Here is a 13,344-nt window from a genome sequence, read left to right on the forward strand (position 1 = left end):
TCGCCTTTCCTGGAGAAGGCAAATATGGCCATTGCCACACAGGCCCTGGTCACATCCAGATTGAATTACTGAAGTATGCTCTACACAAGGGTGCATTTGAAAAGTGACCAGAAAACTTAGCTGGTACAAAATGCTGCTGTTCTAATTTTGTTTAGTCTCACTGACTCCCAGTTTGTTTCCAAGCCCAGACTTAAAGTTTGATTATCATCATTGCTAAATGGTTTGGAGCTAGGTGTTTTGAGAAAGGCCATCTTCTGCCACATGATTCTGACCATTCACTGAAGTTTTCTGGGAAGGTCCTGTTCTGTATCCTACTGCCTTCAGAGATGGTAGGGATGCATTAGAGGACGTTTTCAACCCAACTGTGTACCTTCCTGGTCCACAAGGTTACTTGGCCTTTTCTCTTGAATCAATGCTAAATAAATGCAGCATTGTTTCATTGCGCTTTTGGTTTTACAAATTAGGTGGCTTTGTTTTCTAATATTCTGGAATTTGGTTAGGTACATTGTGGGGTTTTTTTTGTTGCTGCTGCTGCTGCTTTTGAGTTGTTTCCATTACCAAGTTGTTAACAATTCTTGTGAGCAGCCTTATGGGGGACACTTGTGGGGAAGAAGTGGTGTTAAAATCTCTTAATGAATAAATATAGTAGTAGCCAGTTTTAAAGTATGAAACACCATCATCTTCTCTCATCTGACACCCATTTTTATAAAAAATGTCTACCTCTTTCAGAAGTGCTTCTGTGTCGGGGTTTGAAGTTTCTGTGGTAGTTGAAGAACTGTCATCATCTGCAAGAGAATCCTTCAGTTCATCCTCTTGTTGCTTTCCCTTTCCTCTTCTCTCCTTTTCTTCCCGCTTCTTCTGGGGTTTAGATTTGCGCTGAAACGGTTTTCCTTTCCCTGGGGTATTAAAGGCAGCTTCCAGTTAGCAACAGCTGTGACAGCTGTGACAGCTGTAGAAAACAACACCCTTTCATCACCGTGATGTACCTGGGACAAAGTCCACTAGGAACATCATACACTAGGAATTGCACCAGTACACTTCAATGGAGGAAAATTCCTGGCACACTGCACTTCAGGTCAGCTGTACTACTTCATGCAGGATGCAATTCATTTCAGAGCCACTTTCTGATGTTGGTGGTGTCAAATTTAAGAAGTCTAAGGGATTTAACACACCTTACTGTGTTTTACAGATACTGGCCACATGCAGTTTCCCCTAGCTTTCTGGCTACAGTGTGCTAACAAAGGAACTACTGCACAATTGGTATGTTACTGGTAATCCCTACAAAATATAGCTGTGAAGAAAGCAAAATGCAGAATATGTATCCCCCCCCCAAACTAATACTACTATTACTTATACCCCACATTTTTCCCTGACGGGACTCAAGGCAACTTACAGATAAAAACAAGAACTAAAAATATAGAAAAAGCAACCATTAAAATACAATTAAACATTGAGAAAAATAGAATTAAAACTATATACATATATAAAATATGTTTAAAGCATACTAATAATTACTTCTGCTTAACAGTCACCATAATACATTTTGCACAGGTTCTAGGCTTCAGCATCGTATCTATTTCCTTTAGATATCCTGCATTTTATACTAGCGTTAGCAAGCAGGATTTAGTCTTAAAGCATTCAGTACAGAACAGTGGTATTGGATTAGTTGGCTGCTACACAACAATTTCTTACAAGTTTCTATGGGCAGACTTCAACACTGTGTGAGCAAACATCTACTCTTACAAGGCTGCACCTTCCTCTCCTCCCTTCTGCAGCCCCCCCCCAACCCTCCAGAGCAGATTTTGAAGGTCTGGGAGGATGTTGCAGGGAGAGAAAGTGAAGCCTTGCTGTGGAAACGGAAGTCTGCTCCTCTTCTGGATGGACAGAGTTGGATACAACCCTACATGTTTATCCATGTATTACTATTTTTTAAAAAGTAATATAAACACAGGAATACTTCAAAATTCTACAGCATTAGTTTGATAAGTCAAGCACAACTCAGGGTGCTTCTTCAGGGTTTGTTTTTCAAACTTTTCTTCCCATTATCTCTGGGTTACATTACCTAAAATTTGATATTAAGAGTGTAATCCTCAGGAGTCAAAGTACATGAAAAGTGACACAAAACCACTTACCAGCTTTCCTGAACATTTCTTCCCCCCCTATCACTTCCCACACCCCAGCAGTATGTAGTACAAGCAGCACCATGATCCCCTCTACCATATGGCCTTGTTCACTCTCTGAACTCATTGGGTCTGGTCCTTGGAGCCAAAAACACTCCCCACTGCAGTATTAATCTTTTAACTTAGACGTAACAAACAATAGGAGCATTAGCATGAGGAAACCAAGTTCACCACCACTCTGCATATGAGCACAGCCTAGGAGAAATTCTCTGACACATCTCCTCACTTCTTCAAGTTGCTGGAACTCCTATTCAAATAACCACTGCTATCAGGGAACAGGGAAAGTGTGTGCTCATTTCAAAAGCCTTTACTGAATCCTTTTTTTTTTTTATAAAAAAAGAGAGAGAATTATTTCATATAAGAAGTGCACAAAGGACAAGTTTTTATCAGAGAGGTACATAAATGTCATGGAGGGGGAAACAGATGACAGAGACTCTTGTCTTGCATATCTTAGAGAGCTCTCTCACCCAGCAACTACAACTTTATATGTACACGCTTAATCCGGTGAAGAAGGAATTTATTACCTTTGTTTTTTGCTACTGGAGATGGAGGCTGCTCTGTAAACACATCTGGGGGAGGGGATTCTGGATGATCAAAGTCTTTGTCCATTGTTTCTATAAGAGCAGCAATGTCAGAATCCTCTGAGCTATGCCTTGTGTTGCTGGCACATTCTGAATGTGAAGGAGTAGGAAGCTGCGACTGGGGCAGGGAGTTTTCAGTCTGCTGCTCTTGTTGGTGAGGCACTGCTGGCGGCTGTGACAAATGTTGCTCTAGTAAGACTGGAGCGTGCTGCTGGTTTGATTGCAGATTTTGTTTTCCACCCCTGGACTTCCTGCCTGCTGTGTGATTCTGAGTTGCAGAACTGGAGTCCAGGAAGAGGGAACCTGCTCTGTTTGTTGACTGTGCAGAACCTGCCTGCATAGAAGTCCTACTAGCAACATTTGAACTGTTTTTATACTTCACGTTTTCAACTTCGACTGAATTTCTATTGCTGTGCAGGTGTACGGATGAATTGCATTGCTTATTACTTCCTGCATTGGATCGTGATGAGGAACTTCCTGGTCCATAGATTCCTCTGGAAGAGCTGTGGTTCGAATCTGATCCAAGTGCATTCAAGCTGGAAGCAAATCAAATTTGTTTTTACTTCTCATAAATATTTACTAAAATGTAGCTACACAGTTCCCAACCTATTTAGCAAAGCATAATAGTAGTTCTTAATGTTTCTAGGTAGCATCTAAAACACTGATTCAACATAGCTTCAGGAAATATAAGTACAGTGGAACCTCAATTTATGAACACCTTGGTTTACGAATTTTCAGTTTACGAATGCCGCAGACCCATCTGGAACAGATTAATTCACTTTCCATTACTTTCAATGGGAAAGTTCGCTTCAGTTTATGAACAGACTTCCGGAACCAATTACACCCATGCTTCGGGTTAAGTACGCTTCAGGTTGAGTACTCCACGGACCCGTCTGGAACGGATTAATCCACTTTCCATTACTTTCAATGGGAAAGTTTGCTTCAGTTTATGAACACTTCAGTTAAAGTACTCCGCGGAGTGTCTGGAACAGATTAATCCACTTTCCATTACTTTCAATGGGGAAGTTCGCTTCAATTTATGAATGCTTCAGTTTATGAACAGACTTCCGGAACCAATTGTGTTCATAAACCGAGGTACCACTGTACAGTATATAGTGCTAAACTGGGCCTCAAAACTTGATCAAGAGACAAGTAAGTTATTTCTAAAACAGGCCCTGCTATCAAAGAATAGCTCCTTGCTACAGAGACCAACAAAATTGATATACAATCCCTGTTTTTGAAAAACAGTAATTTCTACATCATTCCACACAGGCATCTTCCTGGCTCCCATTTTCTTCCTCCTTTATCACAATTTCTTCACTCTTTTCTATTTATGTATTTTCTACGTAATTCTTACATTTATGTAGTATTGCATAGCAGCTTCCATAGAAGTATGCAGTTATCCAAGGACTGCTTTGATGCATTGCTTACCGTGTTATACTCAAGTGCACAATAGATGTGCATGATATCAATTGATGATATACTACTGCACAAATGATGGCTTTTGCAAGCAGAACCACACACTAGTGTTACATTAAGTAGTTAAGCTACCACTTAAACTGCTCCTGAGTACAAAAATGTAAGAAGCAATCACTATATAGTATCAAAATATATCTACCAGTTTCTGAGAATGTTTGCAACTGATGTTCTAGTTTTAAGATAACAACAATTCACTATTCAACTATCCATCATGTATTTTCCAAGCTAATAAAGTCTGAAAGACCATTCTGCATCAGTTGGTTTAAATTCCATAGATATTTTTGCTGCACCTGTGATCTGCTCAAGGTGTGAGGCTAGGAGCCTCGTTTACAAGAGTGACATATACTGGTAAGAAATGCTACTTTGCAAACATCCAATTCATAAGTAAGAGCTTACTTTCCATCAGATGAAATTCCAACTATTCTCCTGAGATCAAATGGTCTTCCCATATCAAAGGGAGGATTGGATGCCTCAAAGGACAAGCGTCGTCTGAATGGCTCCCAAATTCCTTGAGCTTCTAAATAGGCTGTTCCAATTACCAAAAGGAAGAGCACACTGCAACAGACAAGTAAGTAAAGCATCAGTGTTTCTGCCATTATAGCATGGAAAAACTGAAAACACAAGGCGAGCCCATCTCTTGTTGACAAATTAAGAGAAACAATATTTTACTCCCACCTACACAAATCACAACCCCCACACCATGCTAGTACAGTGGAACCTCGGTTTATGAACACCTCGGTTTATGAATTTTCGGTTTATGAACGCCGCGGACCCATCTGGAACGGATTAATTCACTTTCCATTACTTTTAATGGGAAAGTTCGCTTCAGTTTATGAACGCTTCAGTTTATGAACAGACTTCCAGAACCAATTACACCCATGTTTCAGTTTATGAACGCTTCAGTTTAAGTACTTCGCGGACCCGTCTGGAACGGATTAATCCACTTTCCATTACTTTCAATGGGAAAGTTCGCTTCAGTTTATGAACGGTTACTCCGCGGACCGTCTGGAACGGATTAATCCACTTTCCATTACTTTCAATGGGAAAGTTCGCTTCAGTTTATGAACGCTTCAGTTTATGAACAGACTTCCGGAACCAATTGTGTTCATAAACCGAGGTACCACTGTACTGAAATGCCAAGTTCCAGTAACATTTACATACTATATAATTAAGACCTCCATAAGCACCTATTATTGGAACAAGCGTAGATGCTGATCCTGAAAAAGCAAGACTAAATCTGGTAGGAAAAACAAAGGCAACATGCGAATTATTAAGCTGAAAGTACTGGCAAGCTGCCCAAAAAGCTGAATTCCTATGTGAGGGACTCCCAGCAGAGAAAGTGCTGTCACTCAGCAAATTATACCCAAACTTAGGATCTGTTTCTCCCAGGGGTTTCCCAGCTTACTGTGTTTGCTGAAATGGGATATGCGGTAAGAAACTGACTCACACTTGTTTCAAATGCTTCTAGTTCATTTGTAAGAAATTATTAACAAGACATCTGTCTGCTCAATCTATCTCATTAAGATCAACTACTATGCGACTCCATGCTTTGCATATACCAACTCGCAACAGAACTGCTACTGGTACATCATGTGCTGTAACTGTCAACAAATTTCCATCTTCATGGAATTTGGAGAGGTTTTCCCTCTAGTTATTACAATTAAATGCAGGTGGTTATGTAACAGGAGCTAATGAGTTTATTCAGATAAAATGTGACTTTTGCTTTCTGCTGTCTGTGCGCATTCTGGTTGTAAGCCCCACTGCAACACTGTTGACAACCAACATATATTGTTTAGGTAAGATTTCTTACATATGCATTTTCAAAACAAAATATTATGGCATTTTCTTCACATATTTGATTTATTAGCTTAGAAATAACATGTATATTATAAAAAATATTAAAAAATTATGTATAGTACCTCATTATTCCTGAGACTAATACGTACAGTGCCAGCTCCCAATTGGGCCTGGGCAGAGCTTCTGCACAAGTTGCTAACATATGATAGGGAAGGGATGCATTTAATATGAACATAAACTCAGAACCTCCTGTTGTGGTTAGTTTCAGTTCACGAATGACTCTGGAAGTTGTGAAATCTGGTGTAAACCTGTTGAGAGTAAAGGATTGTTATTGTTTATATAGATTATATGTATACACACACACACACACACACACACACACACACACACACACACACACACACTTGATAACAAATCCACACGTTCCGGTTACATTAGAGTCAATCTAGGATTCAACATTCCCACCTATAGCCGATCAAATAAGCCTCTAATAATAGTTACTGCTTGAATTTAGATTAAAGTCATGGTGCAAAGATCTTGAAAGGAAAAGTGGGGGCTCACATGTGAATTTTTGCAGTTAAACACCCCCCCCATTCCTAACAAAAATGGTTTGATCTAGGCCCAGGCCCACTGATTTCAATAGGGTTGTTTAATTATGACTAAGTCTAGATCCAAACTCTGCAGGTTTTAAAGCTGCAATTAAATTCTTATGATTTAATAAGTTCTGCACATGCCAATATTAACTGTGCACACATAGTGCATCTTTATGGTGGTAAGTAAAAATAAACATCATTAATGGAGATAAATGAAAATAGAAATGTGGTGCTTAGGAATATGATAGAATTATCTCTTATTTGTTAGCACTTGGCTGACAGAGAAAATCAGAGAGAGCTGGGATAAAACGACCTGATTCGTCAGGCAGGAGAGAGAAAAACTAAAGGGGACTGTGCCCGCCTCCCAGAGTTCTTTGCTCTCCTGCCTCCGTCACACAATGACAGTCCTAACCCCAACCCATTCGGCTCTTCAATAACCGTATCAAATATGATGGTGCGGTTAATAAAGGTAAAGGGATCCATGACCATTAGGTCCAGTCGTGACCGACTCGGGGGTTGCGGCACTCATCTCATGTTATTGGCCGAGGGAGCCGGCGTGCAGCTTCCAGGCCATGTGGCCAGCATGACTAAGCCGCTTCTGGCGAACCAGAGCAGCACATGGAAACGCCGTTTACTAAAGCAAAATGTAATGGCCATTATCATAGAGGGAAAGGCTATTATCTTTGAGAGTCATGGATAGGCTCATGCAACTTCTGCTATACACTACTTGACACATACTTCATCTGACTCCAATATAAACTTTTGTTCAAGCATAATTGTTGCTAGGAGAGGGCAGGGAGGGGCCAGAGGGAGTAGGCTCCATGGGTTGTCTCTGCCCCATGGGCTGCTGGTTCCCCATCCCTCAGGCAGCGCCACTGTGTGCATTATTAAACCAAGATACGCATGAGTGCACAGTATCTTATATCCACCTGTAGCTCTTTTGCTCCTCCCTTCACACAAGTGGGGAGACAAGTCAAGTGCATGAAACTCATTCGTATCTTAGCTTGTTGAGAGACATTTGAACACAGCACTGTTACAGCTTACATAAATTTATCTAAACTGAAGGGGGAAATGGGTTGATGGGTTTCATTTACGTAGAAGAAATTTATGTAAAGAAGGTGTTCAATGTGCTCCAGGAACCTCTGGCGAACTATGTAAAAAGAGCATTTTCTATATAAAATGCTAGGTATAGAAACTCCAACCACCCGATTGCCCCATAAATTGAAAATGGTGCCAGTCTTCAACATAAGTTAACTTACAATACGACAATCTCTTTAGAGGCATTGGAACTTAGTGCAAATTCTTGACAGTTAACTACTTTAAATCCATATCCTTCACATGAATATCCACTGATTTCTATGGATTTTATATTAACTTGAAGCTGCCCCGTATTCTCCACCTTGAACGTTCTTTTCAATGTGAAGTTTGGTTCCTTTAATTTCGTTTCTGAAATAAAGAGAAAACGCAGTTAAAATGAGACTACTTCTTTAACAAGGAAATTGTGTCAGCATATGGCTCAACTGGTTTCATAAAGCTACTTCAGTTACTTTCACTTCTTTCATTCTTGCTTTTAAAATACGGAAATGATTGTCTAGTTTCTTTCTCACACACTCTTGCATGGGATTTGATGTTTGGCTTCACCACAGAAGACTTACTTTCAGTGCAGTCTTTTAATAATGCTTCCGTGATTTTAAAGCGTAAAGAACTGCCCGGCCCAGGTGGCTTGCCTGCAATCCTCATGCTCTCCGTTGTTCCTTGTCCTTTAACCATTATAGCTTCTATTACAGTCAAATTATTTCTATGGGGGAGAAAAGCCAAATAAAGCATTATGAAATTATGGAGAACTCTACTGTTTCTAGCCATATTAGGGTTATTTGATGAGGAAAAGCCAGTAACGAGTTTTCTAAAATCAATAAAACAAACTAATACATACACATTGTCTTCCCCTACTCCACAAACTGATTTTAACATACTCGTATTTAAATAAAGCTACTGCTATGGATAAAGGCTATAATGCTAATCTCCTAAAGTTATTAATAAATAATATCATGCATTAACTAAGGAGATGGAGGCCAGGAACCACTGCATGGCATTTCCCCCCATTAAGTTCCCTGAACAGTAGCACCAGTGTAACACGTTCCTGGAAATTTACCTGTGTGGTGCTGCTTTGGGGGTCTGTTTTTCAAAGAAATCTGTCCTACTATGTACCACAAGTTGTTGGGCACACCTGAAGTAGCACTTTGTGTGCTATCCTAAATGCTTCTGACTATCTTTTGCCATTTGCTAATTTTTGTGCAAGCCTCGTTTATTTCATGCAGTTGGTGGTTCCTACACAACTGCCTCAGTGCATGGTCAGCTTGCAGGATTACATTGAGATAAACATTAAATAAACTAATGAACTTCCAAAAGGAGTCGACACATTCATCCATTCCCATTTGTGCCATCACAGTGGCTTAAAAAGGAGCTGTGACCATGCAAGTTAGTGGGGCCATGGGGCCAGTCAAAATGTGGGTGTGCCTAGCCATAGACTCCTAGGTGAATAATAAAGGTTATTGATTTAAAATAGACTCCTAGGTGTCCCAAGCTGTTATCTCGCTTCTGGTTCAACATGCTCATGGGGATGATTTTGCAGCTGAGCAAGCATGAGCAAAGTCTATGTTGCAGCATCAGCATCTCGTAGAGACAGCCAGGTTGTATGAGCAAGACTTATGTATGTTAAATTACATTGCATTTAGTTGTATAGAACTTCTCACATATAACCAAACTGCCACTAAAGTTCATCTTGAAAGCAATCAATGTGTCCCGCAGATGACTGGAAAAATGTAGCTCTAAATTTAAACATCCCCGTTAATTAAAGCAATTCTGAAGATCTACCAATACCTGATAATGATTAGCGATGAAACTGTTTTATTAAGAACTGGAGTAAACTTCACTTTGACAGATTTTCTTTCCCCAGGCTTTAAAATTACATTTAAAACTGACTGCCGAGACAAGCCCTCTGTAAATCCTGTGGTGCTTTGCAACGCGTGACCCTTGAAAGAGGAAAACAAATAAAATTAAAAGGTTAGAAAGTTTGCATACTTTTAATCAGTGCCTAGCTTGTAGCTCTGTAAAATGCTGCATATTTTTAAACTCTCATTTTAAATATATGAAAAGCAAATATATGAACCTGATTCTTATCTATATAGCACAACCTGTGTACCTGACAGCTTTATAGACTAACCAACAAAAGGCAGGTAGCTACTACTAAAAGGAGCCTTCAAATCTAAATTTAAATAGGGAGGGAAGGGCTAAGGGAACAATCTAAAAGAGAAATCGGAGCAGATTGAGAAAGAACTTCAGTGTCTGGATCACTTGATTGTGATAAGCAGAGAGAAAGGCAAGGGTAACAAGAGGATTTGCTACTGTAGCCAACTATAAAAGCAAAGGTCATTTCAGGAAGATAAAGAGTCTGAACCCCTGACCAACAGCTACAGGCGGCAATCCAATGCACAGGAACCATTGGAAAAAAAGTGTAAACATTTACAAAGCTCTATTCTGCACCCTAGGTTGTTCACATGCAATCAGGTGTTCAGTAAAAGCACTAGCAAAGCTACGGCTTGGTTTCAACCTAACATCCAATTATTGTTTGGCACTACAAGAACTAAGCATTGTGCCCATGCCCTTTTTCCTGCTGTGCATGCTCCAATTAAATTAATAGCATTTGAGTGCAAACCATAACTCAATGGTTTGAATGCAATGGCAGCCTATGGCTTGTGATTATCTTGCAAACCTTGCTTATGCTCTTAACAGCTATGCTACAGCACCTGAGTATTACGAACTGGGTAGAACAAAACTGGGTTTTAAAGGATTACTTACACAGTTTCGACAGACTTGAAATTCTAGCGTCTTCAAATTGAAGTTTGCAGGCTTAGTCAAGTTAAACCTGAAAGAAAAGCAAATAGTTAGGTGCGGCTGAGTACTCTGGAAAAATATTTAAATTCACTTTAAGAAGAAATAAGGTACACAAATAATTTTTGTTTCTGTTCTGCGGCAATGGCCTATTGGGATTATATCTAGTGGGGGAGAAATGTTGGTTTATGTTACCATACAATAGAACTATTATGAATACTAGAAATAACATCTTATATGACATACAATACATAATATAACTGATAACTGAAGTTGTATGAATTTAATAAGAGTAGACTGGTATTTAAATTGCAGGTCTGCCTCAATTCATGTAGAAAGTAGCATTCAAGGGGCTCTATTTCAAGAGCAAAGAAGGTAGGCTAGTGATGTGCCCTGAACCCAGCCCTCAATATTATCTCCTTGCAAGCCCCACTTTTTACCACCACTTACCGGTCTATTAGCTTATCTACGAAGACTGATGGATTGGAATATAGTGCTATGGGAAGTAGCTGAACAAAAACAGGAACATCTGCTGGATTTTCTAGAAGAATTTCTTCCTCCTGGTGGAACAGGTTTAGATTCAGACTTATTGTCCCAAAGTAGCAAATATAGGAAATCATTTTCAATATTAACTTTTCTGTTCTTAATACTACATTGAGAATGCCAAGACTTACAGACGAACTGTTTGTGTTGGTAAGTGAAAAATCCAAGTGGCGTAGTGAGGCAAGTAGAGACGGCCATGCCAATTCTGCTGTGATTTTGGAAGTCACAGCCTTCTGAAGATCTGTGTCCACTTCAAATACAGCACTTAATCTAGACCAGCAATGTAATTTAGCATTAAGAAAAATTAATATCAAGCTTCAAAAATAAAACCATATTTCATGAAATTCACATGCATATAGACATACAGTGGTACCTCGGTTTGCGAACACAATCAGTTCCGCGGAGGCGTTCACTCGCCAAGGCATTTGCTCGCCGAAGGCATGCTTCTGCGCATGCGCCAAGCGCCAATGGAGCGCTTCTGTGCACGCACGCGCAGATCGCGTCTGCGCTTCCGACGCCACGGAACCCGGATGTAGACACTTCCAGGTCCGCGGCGTTCGTAAACAGAGGTTTTCGTAAATGGAGTTTAGGCGTAAACCGAGGTTCCACTGTAGTCAGTTTCATGATTCTACATAATGATTTTTTAAAAAACAGTAACTGCAGTAAGCTAAGATAATTTCTTCAGTATTCTTGGAGTAGCCTTCAGTTCCATTACAAGTTTATTAGCTGCATTTGGAAGCTAATAAAGCATTGTTTACTGTTTCAGCTATTTTTCCAACCCATTTATTGACTACTGCAACACTTCTCAAACAATGCTGACAAGCAATTAAAATTCCCTGAATTTCAGTAACAACCAGAAAGCCATTCCTTATTTTAAAACACTCACTGATTGCCTGAGTGATCTCTTATTCCAATCCATTCTCTGAACAGATTATCATGCAAATCCCAATCTGAATCCCATGCATCTTCTTGCATAGATGTACTGTGTTGTAATTTTGATTCAGCTAGAAAAGAGAAACATAAATTTCAGCTTAAAATCTTCAATATCTAGAATGCTAAGTGTGTTTAAAAGATATTAAAATTACTTACCTTTAGCCAGAAAAGGCAACCCCACATAACAGTGATTCCCACATTGTAAACCAGGGTCAAAGTAAACATTTGCTATCTGAAAAATATAAGCAGCAGCAACCAATAATTTAAAAAGACCCCTCTTAGGAATGCAAAACTGTGAAATATCTATATTTTTAAACATAGTTACATAATTTTGAATAATATTCATAGTGCTCGAACCTTGGATTTTTTCCCTGGCTCCAGATCTTCTTTGTTACTTCGTAATCTCTTGTAATAAAACCGAACATCTTCTGATAGTGAACGGATCTGTTGTATTTTTACCTTCTGTGAGAAAGAGCTCATGATACTCAAACTCTGATGAACTGTCTTACCCTAAGAAAGAAAGTATGTACAATTGTGGGTTTTTTAACACATTTTTGTGTCCATGATTGCAAAGTTTTTAGCACCCCTGGTAATATAGACTAAAGTTGCTCTGGGAGAGTTATTCCATCTACATTGTTTTCCTATAACCTCCTAATTCAAACCTTTCCAATTTAGAGATATGATACTGCACACATTAAGAAAAAATATCATGAAATGCTACAAGTCAATCAATTTTTTTTTTTTGCAGAAATGCCAAAGGAAGGAAACAGACTTAAATGAGGGGACATGTTCTACAGATGAAGACCAGTCTGTGTTTCCTGTCCTGCTTCAGAAGTTGTCGATATAATATCATGAGCATTATCCACTTCCATTATCTGCTCCCACTGTATTCAAAGTTCAAATAAAATCTTATTACCAGGTTAATTCGTAGGTCCTTCATTCAACACCCAACAACTGCCAGAAATCACCCCAGTAAATTAGGAACAGAGGGAGGTAAATTCAGTTACTTAAAATTAGCAGGAGTGCCTGCGTAAAGGAAGAGCTAACATAGTTATATTTTGCATCTAGAACCTTATACATTTCAGAGGATTTTGATTAGCCAACTTTAAACACCTCTATGAGGCTCAACTATTTCTTTCACACTTTCTATCCCAGTTCTTAATAGAAAATAAAGCAGGAGTAATGAAACGAAACTGCAGGCTTTAGTCTCAGGAAATAATAAAACATTTCTCCAGCTCCATGAAGCTACTTTGGACTGAAAATAGTGGTGCAGGTCCTTCTTGGCACACAGAGAATATATAGCCACAAATGCCACAAATGCTTCTAAAGCAGCTCTGTTGATTAGAT

At 39.3% G+C, this 13,344-nt stretch overlaps 1 protein-coding gene across 1 annotated transcript in view; it reads right to left on the bottom strand.

Moving 5' to 3' along the window:
* Positions 1-13,344, bottom strand: part of TMEM131 (transmembrane protein 131) — a 72,938-nt gene that overhangs the window by 8,207 nt on the left and 51,387 nt on the right. Inside the window, exons 20-32 of the mRNA XM_035114636.3 lie at positions 12,355-12,507; positions 12,154-12,229; positions 11,951-12,068; positions 11,196-11,334; positions 10,972-11,081; positions 10,489-10,555; positions 9,511-9,662; positions 8,286-8,428; positions 7,890-8,076; positions 6,160-6,345; positions 4,637-4,795; positions 2,705-3,297; positions 721-896 (exon numbers count right to left, since the gene is read on the bottom strand). Of these exons, the coding sequence (XP_034970527.3) occupies positions 721-896; positions 2,705-3,297; positions 4,637-4,795; positions 6,160-6,345; positions 7,890-8,076; positions 8,286-8,428; positions 9,511-9,662; positions 10,489-10,555; positions 10,972-11,081; positions 11,196-11,334; positions 11,951-12,068; positions 12,154-12,229; positions 12,355-12,507 (2,259 nt within the window). The remainder of the gene's footprint in view (positions 1-720; positions 897-2,704; positions 3,298-4,636; positions 4,796-6,159; positions 6,346-7,889; positions 8,077-8,285; positions 8,429-9,510; positions 9,663-10,488; positions 10,556-10,971; positions 11,082-11,195; positions 11,335-11,950; positions 12,069-12,153; positions 12,230-12,354; positions 12,508-13,344) is intronic.

This window comes from Zootoca vivipara, chromosome 4 (genome assembly GCF_965207765.1).
Source record: "Zootoca vivipara chromosome 4, rZooViv2.hap1.1, whole genome shotgun sequence".
In the NCBI taxonomy this organism is placed as follows: domain Eukaryota; kingdom Metazoa; phylum Chordata; class Lepidosauria; order Squamata; family Lacertidae; genus Zootoca; species Zootoca vivipara.